Here is a 16,071-nt window from a genome sequence, read left to right as displayed (position 1 = left end):
ACACTAAAGTTACTTACCCTAAATCCCATTTACAATCCCACTTTGCGCGTCTAATTGCCAGAAAGAGCAGCTGTATCACGATTTTTATAAACTGCACCCTTTTCCTGCCAGCACCACCCTCAACTCCACCCCAACCCCGACTAAGAGAATTTACACCACTGATACACTTACAAATTAATTCCGCCAGCAGCCTTCAAATGACATTTCCACCTCTTTTACATGGTCAGATTCAACCTTCCCTTCTGCCAGCATAAGCCAGGGCCCATAACAGCCGGAAAGTGCAAGGAGGAGCCAGCATAGCCTAAAAAATGGGCAGTAGGACTTTGGCCAGCGTGTATCCATTGTCTGTGGTGATTCTGTGCACTCCTGCAACAGCCTCCACCTCCACCAGTGGGGCTCCTAAAGAATCTCCACCACAAACTAAAACTGTGCTTCTCCTATGGGAAGCTCAAGGGAGAGCAAGTGGTATAAAATGCACCATCTTTTGCCAGCCAAGGGGAAGCTAGGAGCCTGCTACATCTACTGTAAGGGTAGAGGAGAAAAAACCCTTGGACACCTAGGGACTACATAAATGAACATACCAAATTCATTATTTTAATTTCATGGAATGAAATCAGAGTAGGGACAACAAAATGAATGTAAATTATTTTTAAAATGCTGTTAACAAGCAAGATGCCATTATGCATCAAAAACGTAGTCTACAGACTACATCTGGCTATTGTGCACACATCCTGGGAACACTTGCTAAAAAACATGATGAATGCTTTGGATGATCTATAATTATGGCCTAAAGTAAATTTTGGTTTTAGAAAATGAAATATCTAAATTGACTTTAAAAGATTTTCCCCCAGATACAAAAAGACAACGCTACTGGCCCTGCTCATATATTTTTTACCTAAAAACCTTAACATTAGGAAAAAAGCCTTATAAGAGTCTCAGTGAACGAATCTCCAAGTCTAATATTTATTTTGTCTAGGCAGCCAACTAAAACTCAGGCCTGCAAAATTATATTACCATAAAATATTTTATTTCTAGTTAAAGAAGGCGTGGCTTTATCAAAATCTTCATTTACAAATGATATGTGAAGGGTCAGAGATTAACATTTCTCAACCGTCATTAGCCCAAGGAGTCGAGTTTAGCTTCCCTAAAGAGAGTTGCAATCAAAATGCTAAAAGACAGCATTTGGTTTGGGCATTCTACCATAGCACTTTAAGCAAACTCTGAAACAGAGCTAATCCAAAGGGAAACATTCATTTTTGTGCTTCAAAATTCTTAAAAATCCTAATTTAAGATTCTAAAATGCACCAATCAAGATTAACAGAAGCCATAATCTGTTTTCACCAGCTGCTGTGTGCAACAGAGAATACAAACATTTTCCTACTGAAAAATGTGTTTCCCTTTTCCAAATGACAATTTTCTAATGAACTCCGTTCCATGTCAGGAGTGCTTTCTACAAAAAACAGATATTGCTATGTACACTGTAGTTTCACATTCAAAAACTAAATACACAGAACGGGAGGACAAGTTTATTGGTTATATCCAGGCCTATTAATACCATTTACCTTAGCAAGAAGATGACCAGCTGTTCAAGGTACAAAGGATGATACAACTGCTTCCTGTCACATTTAACAGCCCAGTGTCATTTACAGTATAAATACTGGGCAACAAATGAAAGAACATCCTTCAGTTTATATTACTATTATTTATATAAACACTTAAATCAATATGATTTTCAAGCTTCAAACACGATTCTTGTTTTCATCCACTCCAAAAATACTACTAAGAGATTAATTAAAATATATGGATTCCCCATTTGAATTAAAAATTAACCTTTCAGCAGCACTGTTTATAAAATGTAATTAATAGGATTATTCCTATAAATGTTTCCATCCATCTACAAGGAAAATTAGCTAATTTCTCACAAACTTTTTCTGACATAATTTAAAAATCTATTTTATTTATAATTTAGGCCTGCCGGGATTGGGATTTCAAAATATTTCTCTTACGTTTGTCTCAGGAACTGAATTACATACAGCTTTGTAAAACTTGCCAAGCAGTGGATTACAATGTATTTGGCAACTAATATACAGCTTTATCACAAGCAAAAATTCTAAAATTTGCTTTTAATTGTGGTAAATTGAAGAGGATGTACTAAAATAACAAGATGGTCTAATGCTCAAAGCTCATGTACTTTAATATTACTCTTAGAAGCACGTAGAACAATTTCTGAAGTTGGTTTTAATTATCATAGTTCATAAAAGGCGTTTATACTTAAGAGCTGTCAAAATGAACTGAGAAATTTTGTAGCGTTTAACATGCTAAAATCCATAAGGAATCTTCCCTTTGTGGCCCCCTCAAAATTCCTTTAAGCATGCCCAGTTCATTAATGGAACTGAAAAGTACAGATTCCATGATGCTTATCAGTTGCGTGATTTACAGGCATTATACTTTGAAAAGTCTCACCAATCGTGACTCTGTTTAAAGCCCGAAGGGACTACCTCACACCACCCATATCGAGTCTTGTCCAGATCACAGTACTAAGCCATCATGCTCCTTGCCAACATCATAAATACTGCCATTAAAATATTTGTTTTAATTCTGACCTCAGAGTCACAGCTAATAAACAAGAAAGGCAATGAGAAATTGAAAAACAAACTAAATGCAGCTGTTGGACTGGACGTTTCACAACTGTGTTTAACTGCATCCTTTAATTTCACTTCTATGAATAGAAACCATACAGCACAGATTGCATGCCAGCTAGTCAACCAAGCAGTATTTTCTCTCCAGTTCATTTTGCAGTGTTATTCCATCATGCGAATTTTACTGTATTTTTAACTTTTCCCTGGAGATTATTCTCTGTTCTGGTCTGCAGCACAATGTTGCAGCACAAGGTTGAACTTATTTTACTATGTACTAGCAATGGATGGCATTTGCATAATTTTTCTATGATCTTTCAGTCTTACTCTCATTAAAAGGTGCACACATTTTTTTTTTGCAAACATTCATGTGTGAAACACATCTTGATACATATATTCTGCTGTTTTACAAAGAATGCTTCATAAGATACACAGAATTAAGTATATGTAAGGAGTAAAGTGCCCTGCTTATATTATTTTACAGACTTCCCCAAACTTATTGCAATACATTTTAACAAGTATTATTGTTCTTAATGGGTCTATTATATAACCTATGAAAACAGCTTGCCAGAATGTGCATTTTACTAAAGAGTAAGTAGTTACAACATTAGGACCCTAAACGATCTTGAAAGAAATCCATCCAGAAATGCTGCACAAAGAGGCGGCCAGGGAGTGTGGGGGAACTTAGCCAAACATTGAAAGTTTGAAGCAGTTTAAAATCAGATGGTGATAAAGTTAGGAAAAATCCATAAAACTTGCATTTGGAACCTATTTTAAGAAATTTCCTTGGTGCAAATGACAATATTATTATTTTGAGTAAGATAAAACAATGCAAGTTTTACAGATTTAGAAAACCCATAACAATCATATTTCCCATTTACAGGTCAGGGCGCTTCCCAGATTTGGTGGATGAAAGGATGAGGAATGCCAACCTATAAGCTACAAACCAACTTCTCAACAATGATTACTGACACAGAGATCACTCCCCTCCAAATTTCAACACTGGTTTTTACTGTATGCTCGTTAAACTTGAAAACCACTTCTCTTTTACACATACTGAGGTCTTAGGTCTGAGCCAGTAGTCTAATCACATGAAAACAGTTGTGGCAGAGTGAATGCTTTAGACCTGAAGTCATATTGCTGGGTGAGGGGGGGCATCAGAAGGGGAGTAAAAAGTTTTCAGACAGTCGGATATAAGAATTGCCATAACAGATCGGACTAGTGGTCCACCTATCCCAGTATCCTGTCTCTGACAGTGGCAAATAAGATTCTTAATATGTCTATATGGAAAGATGGAATAAACAGAACTAGCTTTACTAGGTTATTGCTGACATTAAATTGGATGACTTTTTTCCTATGTAAATTATAAGAATGTATCTAATAATGCAACTTCATGAATAAGAGGGACATTTGCTTGGCTCCTACAGTCTCTAATCTAGAGAATCTCTAGTTTAGTCTAGTCCAGATTATCATGGAACAATTGATTCTATTTGGTAACATGTAATCCTTTTTTTCCCCCCTCTCCATTTTAAACCTTACACACAATTACAATTCCTGGCAGACTATTGTCAGCACATTAAAATCTTGGAGGCTTTTTCGTAAACATCTTAAATTAAATAACTGCCTATGGTGTATTCCTTCCGTTTGTGACCTCCCAAAATTTAGTCCAGGGCGCCTTGATACAGAGTTTACTTAATGAGCTCTTGTCAATTTACATTATGTAGCAAACATTTTTTCCATGGTACTGTAATAACCATGACATTTTGTAAATTGTTTGTACCTGTTTAAATATTTCATTATAAAAGATAGTTTAAAGCTTAATCCCTGCTAACAAAAACTTATTGCACAACATTATCACATTGCATGAAATTCACAGAAGAAAAATCCTGCAGTAAAAAAAAGCTTGTGAGAATTTTTATCCTAACTACATTTGAAAGTTCCTGAATGCTGCCTACACTGCTATACTGCATTTACACAACACAACAGAGAAGTAAATTGTTGACGTGCACAACCAAAATTTCCACATAAGTATTCATGTCTTTATAGTCTAAGCAAAGAAAGGCCCAAACCATTGGTACAATCACTGATAGAGACTTGTGCGTCATATGGAAGTCTAGCTAATGCTGATTCTGATGGTCATGGTAATGCTGATGGTCTAGGGCCATTGTTTATGCACAGAATGGGAGACCACAGACAGATCACCAAGTCATCACAGTCTTCAAAAAAGAAGTCATAGGTAGATGGCAAAGGCATCCTAGATTACATTGATGTGACCATGTAGACATAAGCGATATTGACTGTACAGCATCTACGACTGCATAAGGGAGAGGCTCTCTTAAGGAGCTCAAGTATTAGACATATAAAGTGGACTGTTATCTGACATCACCACACTATTTATTCATAGGCTGAAATGTTCCAATAATTAAGTTGCAGCTGGAGGTCTTTAATTCAGACATGGACTTGAACTGGGGGGGGAAAAAGTATACTCTTCCAAGCTCTTTCTGTGAGAGATGCGCTTGTGCAGATTCTCAACATATGATCATGCTTGAGCTCTCTGGTCTCAATACACATCCCCCTTACTGGTGTCTGAATACACTCATAGGGCTCATAGGTCTTGGCTTCCCCTTGGTGAGCTTTGTCAGTCATGCTGAACTTCTTGAGCTTAGCTGTCGTTCAAAGAGGCTTAGATGCCCTGCTGGCCTCTGAAGCTCCTTGAGCTTGTCTCCTTGATTGGGTGAGGACAGAAGCGGCAGGGGAAGTGGCAATACTCTCCCTAGCCCACTGAATCATGGTACCAAAATGAGCTGTCACTCACAGTGGATTGTGTAGCTCTTCTGAGTAAATTAGCACGCAGTGACATTAGTGGGGCACATCATACCTTATCATTCTGCAAGCCCAACCAGACATCACTGCTTCATTAGCTTTGTAAACGGCGTATCTCAGCAACTAGAACAGCTAGAAATTTTATTTACTGCAAGAAATCCCCTCCACCCCACCCAAAACAAGGCGTTGATCCGTGGAGAAGAAGGCAGCAGCAAGAAAGAAGTGCCCATATGCCATACTGCTAGATACCAGCCTAATCTATGCCCTGAACTCAGATCTGTGTATTTTATACTTCCAGACAGCACCTAGGTTATGGCGCTTGGCAATGTAGAATTACTACTTACAACATTTATTGAATTTATTCAAAACCAGATGTCTAAAAGCAGAATGTGAGCTCTTCAAAGCAGGGAGCTTATCTTTATTTCTGTCTTAAAAGCATGTTTGGCACTATATAAATAAAACTGGTGATTTTGATAGTAAAATCTAATAACACTTATGAAAGTAATATCAGTTTTCCATATAAAATGGATATGGAAAATACTCATACAAATTCTACTTACAAAGAGTTAATAATTTTCAATTAGCAAATAAGCCCACAGCATAATGGCTAGGCACCTGCATATGAAACCTGGGGTACTTTTAACTAAACTCCCATCCAAAAACAGCACAAGAGTACTGTATAAGAAATCTGTCTGTTGGCTGTCACAAACAAATGCTGGCATCAATGGTAAAATTAAAGTTGACATCACAAATAGCAAAGAAAACATGTAAGATAGACTTAAATCTTCGTTTGCATTACAACACAATGTTCCTTCAGGGGGAAAAACTATAATGATCAGTTCAATTTAATTCAGTATTTGATGTCTTGATGCCCTTTATTGATTATTCCCAACGATGAAATCACAATTACACAGGTAGGAGATAACCATTCTTTTTACTTTTACTGAACTGCTTCCATACTTCAAAATTAATCTATTTATCTTAAAAAATTTAAAGCAGAAAGGCAAGGACAGTCTATAGATGGCCCTGGATTTTGGCAAATTCCAGGAAATCTAGGAGTTCTGTTGGTCAAACCCCATGGTCATGGAGTTTCCAGTTCTAAGGCAAAAGAAAAAAAAACAAAAAAAAAACAACACACACACAAAGAACTATGTGCAATTTAATTTTTTGTTATATAAAGGAACAGTATTTTCTGAATTTGGCAAAAAATGGTGAAGACACCCTACACTGTCAGAATTCGTGCTCCCACAATTTTTATCAGTCCCTGTTATTAAGGCAGTTTTTAAGCTGCCTGTTTTAGAATAAGACAGTCACAATACCAACTGCTCCAGCGGCAACATGTTACTGCCAGCATGCTGCAGGGAGATGCGTTCTGGGATATTTCAGATTCTGTTAAAAATCTAAGCAGCCCACTCAGCATACTGAGAAGTGCTGATTCAATTGCTTATTATTTTATTATCCAAGCAATTCCTTTTTTCAAACTTGGCCATGGATCTAGTCCAAAATAAACACTAATTAAATGCCAAGTTTTCCGTTTCAAAGGTCAGCTGTTTTTGAATTACCTGCATGAAGAAAGCATGGCAATTTGTACAAATGGGAAAAGATTTATTTTTTCAGCCTGTCTTAATGAAAAAAAAGAAAAGAAAAGAATAACAGGGAAAAAAAAAGAGGCAGAATAGATTTGCCTCAGTCGTAACAAAATATCACATTGGCAAAGGCCAGTCAGCAACAGACAAGCTAATGGGGCCTGATCCAAAACCCAGTGCACTGCAGGGAGTCCGTCCATTGTTTTCAATAGACTTTGGATCGGGCTCATAATGAGATTTAACACGGCTAGGGAGCTAAAGGTGCAGTACGTTTTTTTTTTTTTAAATAAAGAACAGAAAGTTATTACGCCAAATATCATGCTAGCATTAAACCACTGACATCAATACTTCCCTCTTCTCCTCTTTGTAAGGCCTTTTCGTAATCTTTGTTCTACAGTGAAGCAAAACTTATGCTATCCCCATCTAACAGCTATTTCTATTGTGTGACATTTCTAAGTGCTGTAGCGTTGTTCTATGACCTTTGATTAAATCATCACAAACTAGTCCCATGTTCAGTGCAAAGGAGTGCATTAGAAATATTTCTAGTGGATATCTTGGTCATATCACAAACACATTCTATTGACATTTCGGTTTATTTAATGATTGCTTAAGGAGGCTATGCTGCTTAACTTGATCAGCTTTTGTTGCACAGAAACTGTGTTAACGTAATTTATCAGTCTTCCTGTATGTTTTGATTTTTGGTGCATGATTATATTTATTTATCAGCTACAACGAAGAGCTGTACAATAATTCTGTACCTGTGATTCACAACACTTAAATTACTTTTGAAAACTGAATAACTGCAAAGTACATTTTCATGAGTGTGTTGGTACAAAGACACAATGAATATAAATTGCTATTTGATTAGCCACAAATCTAAATGTAAAAAGGTTCAGTGTCTATCAGTTCCACTGGTTAGTGAAAGTTAGCCATTAGATATTCGTGTGATGTCTCAGAGTATAATATCATGAGTAATTAATGGATTATATAGTTTTATAATAGCCAGTAGAAGAACCTGGTAGCAAAAGCCACTTCTTGTTTTCATTATGCTTTATAAAAATACCAGTCTGAATAGCAACATGCCACTTACGTAATGGGTTAAAATGATGTAACTTACAGTGCTGACATCAAATATAATCCTATCTGGATATTAAATAGAGAATTCAGCTTACTGGTTTTAAGTGCTAATTTCACTGTGTATGGAGCTGAAGTAATAATTTTCAATCTTTTCTGAACTTCATTGGAAAAACGCGGGCCGTGCAGCATGATTTAATACCTTGCTGTGGGTCATCTATTTCCACAAGAGTTTCATGACACACAGCAAACAGTCAAGAATGTGCCCACCGCAACCTTAATGTGAGTGGGTCTTTGTCCGGCTTGTGCACTGTTTGGCAGTCTGGAAACAGAAACCAGATGCAAATATGGTTCACCCTGGGTTCAAAAAAAAGGGGGAAGGAATCTGTGGCTATCTTGGAACCTAGCAAGGGTGGGAAGAAGGTAGCCAACGATGTTGCTGGCATTGCCTTGTGGCAGATGTCCAGTGCAGGTACTCTGTCTGGAAGGGATACGATTGTCAAATAACATGGATTGGAAAAGAATTTGAAGGAAAACATCCCTTATGGGAGCTGAGTAAGGGGGGCTCCTAAGTCTCATCAGCGAGGAGCCAACACCTCCTCCTTTTCGTAGCCCCCTTTAAAGTTGCTGAGGAAGGGGGGTTGGGGTTTCTACATCTGGATCAGCAGGGAGCCGACCTCTTCTTCCCGCCTCTGTATGATCTATTGCTGGGTACTCCCAGATATTGCAAGTGAATAACATTGCAACCTAATTGGCCTCATTTCTTACTTCCAGTATGGACAGAAAATAATGGTGTTTAGAAAATTATGTTTTCCCCACAAAGTGTCTTGTTCAACTATGGAAACAGGCTGTTGTATCATAGACAAAAGATTATAATTTCATTGCATGATCAAAGAGAAAAAAAGCTGATTATATAAATTCATATCTCTAACTATAAAGGTAATACAAAATCTGCTGTTGCATAAATATTTTCCTTTTCTCTAATTTGCACCATTTTCCTTTTTAAAGGGTATTTAATTAATGTTTATTGCATTCCAAAGAACTATTTCTTTCAATTTTCAGCATCACCTATATTCTAGGTATTATTTTTTGTACCAAACACACAAGACTGAGAAATACCACCATTCTAGAATTTACAGAGTACATTCTCACCTTAATGCACAGAGAGTTACATGATAAAATCCCCCAACTATGAGATAAGAATACAGCTTTTTATGTCAAAAGCATTAATAGTAAGGATGCTTTGAACTGCACACTACTATTAAGGAGTTTCGACATAACAGATGGGATGTCAAAATCAGTCCGACTGGTCACCACAAGTGAAGATATACATGACATACATTCAGTTTTAGTTCTCTGAAATGTGACTTCATCCCCAAGATCTTCAGGGCATTTACGATGTTTTATAACTCATTAATTTAGGCAAGCGGAAGATGTTGATTCCCTAGCCCTTTTACTGACCACTGTGCAGTCAATCAAAAAGTTATTTCTCTGTCCTAAGAAGACTAATAAACATATTACTTGTCAACGGGACAAGATTCACTAACAGGATGCATCTCACCTGCCCACAACCATTCTTCATCTGCAAAGAGGAAGGAGGGGGGAAAGGTGCTTTCTTTGAGGTTTTTAAAATATTTTCAGATCACAGCTCACAGCACTCCAAAGAAAGGGAAGGGCAGAATCTTGACTTACATATCAACAAAACATCTATTGTCACCACGAGTGACCTTAAAGATATTTGTTTAATTGAAATTACCCATTTTATTCTCAAATCTAGGACGAAGAAATATTTTAGGAAAGTTATGGCCCCTACCTTCTGGAAGGAAAGTGCATTAGGAAACCTAATTAATTACCGTAACTTACCTGAGTATTTCAGCTATATCTATATTAGTCCTACTACTGTTCCTTCATGTATTATAGCTGTTTGAGGCTGAAAGTGCCAGAAAAGACAAATTAACTCAGTCTCTGTCAACTGATATTCAACACTCAACTAAATGAGTTCAGGCGCCAATGTTTACTAAGTCATCATGTGCATGTACCACACTGGACTACTAAAAGACTGATGTAATTTTTAATTCCCTAAAAGGAGCATAATACACATTGTGACGTTCCCTTCTGGAGTTATCTGGACCGGGGATCTGCTAGGCAACTCCAATCCTTGACTCGAGGAGACAGTCTTTCCCTGCTCTGCTGTGAGAACCCCCACTCCTGGACTGTTCACTCATAGACTCTGGCATGTAAGCTGCTCCCAGCTACTTGCAACCGAATGACACTAGCCAATATCTCCAGTCCCAGACACAACCCTAGCAACCTCCGTCTTGCAGTGTCCAGTTATACCTGCTGGACACTGCGAGCTTCTATGACTTTGTCAATTTAACAATTTAGTAATTGATATGTACCAAGCTTGTTATCCCAAGGGGAGCATCTGACACACTTCAAACCAAATGCACTCCTTCAGGTAGAATAAACAAACAGATTTATTAACTATAAAGATAGATTTTAAGTGATTATAAGTCAAAACATAACACGTCGGATTTGGTCAAATAAAATAAAAGCAAAACACATTCTAAGCTGATTTTAACACTTTCAGTGCCCTTACAAACTCAGATGCTTCTCACCACAGGCTGGCTGGTTGCTTTTTAGCCAAGTTCTCCCTTTTGATCAGTGCTTCAGTTGCTTGGTGTGGTGGTGTCTCTAGATGTAGGTGGAAGAGAGAGGAAGAGTATGGCAAACGTCTCTCTCGTTTATTATGTCCTTTCTTCCCTTTTGGCTTTGCCACCCCTTCAGAGTCAGGTGAGCATTACCTCATCGCAGTTCCAAACTGACCAAAGGAAGGGGGGTAACTCACTCAAGAGTCTAATACATTCTTTTATTGCTTCCTAGGCCAGTGCCTTTTGTTTCTGTGAGGCTGGGCTGGGTTTGTTTCACCAATAACCTGGTGAGACGTGAATTGCCCCTCTGCTTCAGGAGAGTCTTCGACTGGGCTTGCTTTAAGCCATGAGGATATATTTTCAGCCTCATAACTATATACAGTAATGTTATAGGTTATAATTTCATGTCACAATTACTATAACAACTATGCTCAGTGCATCATGAGCCTTCCGAAAACACCCAACATGACAAACTTTGCATTGGATACCACACAATCATTTTATAAGGATGAACATGAGGGTGTAGGGTGTTCCCCTGAGGTACAGAGTATCACTCACAAACTACATTTTTTACTCTTCACATACGATACAAAATTTATGATGGCGAAGGAACTTACCACTGGGGTTAAAAGCCATGCAGCAAATAGGCTTTTCGTGTGCAGGGAAGTGGGCCACAATACCGCTGCTATCGGAATCCTCGCTAACAATCACCTGCATAATATTAATGGAGACAAAGGAAGGTTAGGTATTGCTGTATGGTACAATCCTTATGCAGTAAAAGTTGCACAATCATTCAACACCCACTCATTTCTGCACTTCTCTGCAGAATTTTGAAGATTCTGTAAATGACGGCCTGAAGAGTAGAAATCCTACAGGCCTCTTCATAAGCAGTGGAAATTCATGCCAGGATTACTAACACCTGAATATCCATTTTACAAAAGATACATATTAGCAAGAATTGGAAATATTAATACATGTAAAACTATTGGAAACATCCAGACACAACTGCATAATTTTCTGCACTACTTTGTAGATGACATGGAGTGATTTTTAAAGCATACAGCTCCCATACTGTAGACTAGAAAAACCTGGACATACTACATGAGGCACGGGGAGTCCCTTTTACTTATCGCTTCCAGATATAACTAACCCTACTGCCGCTCCGCTGCATGAAGTGTTGGTGGCTGCAGAGGAGGTTTGTGCGAGACTCTGTACCCTGGGTATTATGAAGCGAGGCTCCATGTCCAGATTGCTGCAGGATGAAGCAGAGTTGTTGCCAATTGGTCTATGATTAGGAGGATCCAGTGGGGGCAACTTTCTACTTCAGAACAGAATCTCCTGTTCCATCCTGGGGACTCAAGCAGCAGCTGTAGAGAAGCTGTGGAATTACCTCACTTTTCTTCAGGTTGATAGGTGGACTTTGTCCTGCACAAGGCCAATTTGTTTGAGCTAGTCCAAGAGGCATTGATGAGGGACAATTTCAGCCAAAAAGCACACATCATTCCTTAAGTGTAAAAGACAAATAATTTTTCTAGCAAGGCGATAAAAAAATGACAGAAAAAGAACTGGTAGCACAACTGGAACCTACGAAGTGGAAGATGTCACTTAATCATGACACAGGAAAACCTTTTCCTTGGTAATATTTAAAATATATGTAGCAGAACTGTCTGCAAGTAGGAAAAAAGACTGCTTAAACAAAGGGGAAAAATAAAGATTGAACACGTCTCTTAGGTCATCTAATCCATCTTTCTGGTAGTGCAGGACACTTCACTACAGTATGTTCCCATTGTTTTATTATAATCTTGTTTACCTGAAACCAGTTTAAAATATCAAAGTAGAGAGTAGAAAGTTATCTACTTTGGCCCATGATCCTTGTTTTTCAATGTTCTGTTCTCCCCATCTATAAGCATTGTGATTTGTATCCTTCCCTTGAATGACAAGGAATTCATGAGGTCAGACACTCTAGCACACAGAAGAGGAGGGTTGAGTGTGTATATTGAAACAACTCTCTTATAAATTCAGTTATTGACAATCGTTAAGCACTGGAATAGGCTTCCAAGGGAGACTGTGGAATACCCTTCACAGGAGATTTTTAAGAGTTAGATCAACACCTCTCAGGAATGTTCCTGCATCAGTGCAGGGGGCTGGACCAGATGACCTCTCAATATCACTTCCTGGCCTATGTTTCTATGATTCTACCTAACCTGATTTTCTCCATCTTGAAATTTCCTTGTGGTGGATTTTAAATAGCAGATGTAACAAAACAACAAAACAAAACAAAAACAAACCAACCACAGGACTACTTAGGTTAAAGATACTCAGGAGGTTTTGGATTATAACTCTGCCAAGTCAAGTATCCATCTTAACATCAACATTAGTCAACTGCCTTTAAAAGAAGTACGTTGAGAGAACACCAAGTTCTATGCATTCAATCTCCTGAATGGGGGTATGCTTATGTGTTGGTATGAACCATATGTGGAATCATATCTTTGGTTAAAATTGTCTTTAGCCTGGATTGTGACAGAGAAAACTTGTAACCTAATTATTATGTTGCGACATGATAGATTCAAGGGCCAAATTCTGCCTCAGATAAGAACTGTCTGAGGCTGAAACCGTCCTGCCAAAGTTTATCAAGATCTGACTACATGAAAATGTGTTCTTGATCATCAGAAAGTGGAATTAAAACACTGCATGGATTCATTATCAGATGCAAGAAGAGTAGGTGGAGAGGTACTTTATTATTCAATTAAAATGATGATCATGTTAAAGATAGAAAACTCAAAACAAAGCAAAATAATCCCAGAAAATTATTAATGAAAAACATTTGACAATTTATTAACAATGTAACCCATATTAAGTGAACGCCTTCTACAGTAAATAAGCAAGGGTCCAGTTTTCTAGTGTAAAATTATTTCTTCCAAGTTTCTAATAATTTGTCTGTTGTGTTCCAAAATACATTTGAGGGCACTAAAAACTTCCTTTTCTTAACAGTTATTGGATAATTTGAAAACATTATTTCTATGCTTCGAATGAGAAATCATCTTAAAATGTTTCAAGAAGTCATACAGAGATGAGGAGGCCTGCGCCCAACTTATATTAAACGTTCAAACTACTTGGCACTGTCACATACGGACAATTATGGTTTTGCTTTCCGTTGTCAGCATTCCGTACTGATTCCAGAACCACTAAGAAAAGGGTCTGGAGATCTTCCTAAGAGCATTTCAAAGAAACAGTGTTCCTTTTCTCAGCCTATATAAGCTGCACTGAATAACTCATATACATCATCTTTTCACAGCTTCCACTCTTATGTAACTTTTATGTAGTCTTACCCTAGGCCTTCTCATCATAATTAAAGATAGCAGTTGCCCCCTAAACTAGTATCACACATGAAACAGCAGATTTTTAAATCCAATCATGTTACATCAAGTTTTTGTTAACCTGAAATTTGTAGATATCAGTATTCATCTAAAGCACAGTTAAAACAAGTTAATATATATTAACTGATTTGTTGCATGTGCAAATTTTTATACAGACAGCAAACATGATTAATTCAGTGTGGGTTTCTTTTAAGCAATGAAAGTTGCACCAAGATGATTATCTCTAGAACAAAAATCTATGTACAACGGTCAAAGAACAGTCTGGCTGTTAGGAAAACGCAAACACTTTTAGTCTGAAAGTATAATGACAAACAGGGATTCTACAGGATCATTAGGCATTGTAAAATGCTTTAGACACTCTAATTTGAGTACAGCATAAAGCCAAAAATTTATCATTCATAGGTTAAACTCATGGTGTTCAAATTTTAAAATGGCTTTTCAGCTACTTCTTGAAATGCTCTTCCTTGAAGGGCGTAATTTGTGAATGATTTAAAATCAGTTTTCTAATAATCTCGGGTTCTTCATACAAAGCTCACTTACAAACATAACAAATTAACTACCTTTTAATCTTTTCACTTGGATTTACTATTCCACTGTTCGTGATTTTTTTAAAGGAATAAGAGCAAATTGATTTCTATTGTCTCCTTTCTACATTCAGAAATGCATAACTGGCCTTGAAGGCTATGCAACCCCAAAACGGTAGAGTGTCCAACTCTTTGGAAAGCTGTCTTATTCAAATGGAAATATCAATGTCTCGTGTTTACCTAAAAAGAGAGTAAGAACTCAAAACTTTGTGACTCAAAAATACAGAAGTTAACAGGAGGTGGAGAGCTCCTCCTACAAGTGATCCTCCGACTCTCATGGCTCTCAGCCCCACATTGTCTTTCCATCTAATACTTCTCACTCCCTACCACGGCAGCCACTAAGAAAATGGGGTTAGTGACCTCACATACCTGCCAATGTGGGGAAATATGAGGCTAAAGACACATCCCTTGTGTTTTTTAATTCAACATAAAAAAGGAATTTACACTGGAATACAGGAGGCAAGTTAGTCGGGACCTGCAATGAGCAATTCATCATTTACTTATATTTTAAAATCTTCTGGCTGTACCTGAAACTTTTACTGTTTTTCCCCTTCTCACACGGCTGATTGGTCAGTTGCTGTGGTAAGCTAGGGAGAGGTCTTTTTCACATCTCTATATCATCTCTACCATCTCTATGCTACAATGGAAGGAAGAGGCAAAGGCTTCTCCCTCGCTGACCTGATGATCGGTCTTGTCAGCCAGAGAAAAGTCCAGCAATGAACTCTAGGCTGTGGTCCTTTCAAAGCTCTCCCAAAAGGCAAAATATGAAGGCCTAGTCTTCCTGGAGATTTTGTACCCCGTGCAACTTTTTCAGTTAGATGCAATTTTTTTACTGATCTATTACCCCTAATGTGGACACAACAATACTAGTATAAAGATGTCTTTAACTATACCCCTGTAACTGCAGAAGAGGGACAATTTTCATTTATAGGACAAGGCTGAAGCACTGAGGCAATGAAGAAGGTATTCAGACCAAAGGGGATTCTTCTAGATAGACTTCACAGAAGATGGGATGGGGACACTTTACCCTGATGCTGAAATGAAAGAAGTTTTCTGCAACTGTATTGGAGGGGCTGGAGTGAGTTGAGGATTACTCATAGGTGACTGGGAGGGACATTAAATCAACGTTGATGTTGTAAAGCCAGTCCCTTTCCACCAGTTCATACTACGTGCAATGGAGAAGGGCAGAAGTGGGAATCCTTTCTTGGGAAAGAATGGCACAAATTGCCTAATGAGATGTTCAGCTGCTGCCAGAGTAGGGAAGCCCCCAACCCCGTATTTTCATGCTAGGACTTTTTCAAACTCCACGGCAGTGATTTAAACACACTCCTTTTGCTGTT

At 37.9% G+C, this 16,071-nt stretch overlaps 1 protein-coding gene across 10 annotated transcripts in view; it reads right to left on the bottom strand.

Annotated features, from left to right (window-relative positions):
• The window catches only part of BCAS3 (BCAS3 microtubule associated cell migration factor), a 490,501-nt gene that overhangs the window by 353,178 nt on the left and 121,252 nt on the right, over window positions 1–16,071 (bottom strand). For all 10 annotated transcript variants that reach the window (XM_050929311.1, XM_050929313.1, XM_050929312.1 and 7 more), the window contains one exon: window positions 11,388–11,481. In XM_050929311.1, coding sequence (XP_050785268.1) covers window positions 11,388–11,481 — 94 coding nt within the window. The remainder of the gene's footprint in view (window positions 1–11,387; window positions 11,482–16,071) is intronic.

This window comes from Gopherus flavomarginatus, chromosome 19, assembly GCF_025201925.1.
Source record: "Gopherus flavomarginatus isolate rGopFla2 chromosome 19, rGopFla2.mat.asm, whole genome shotgun sequence".
NCBI lineage: Eukaryota > Metazoa > Chordata > Testudines > Testudinidae > Gopherus > Gopherus flavomarginatus.
Note: the sequence above shows the minus strand (reverse complement) of the source record. Positions and strands in the feature narration are given on the sequence as shown.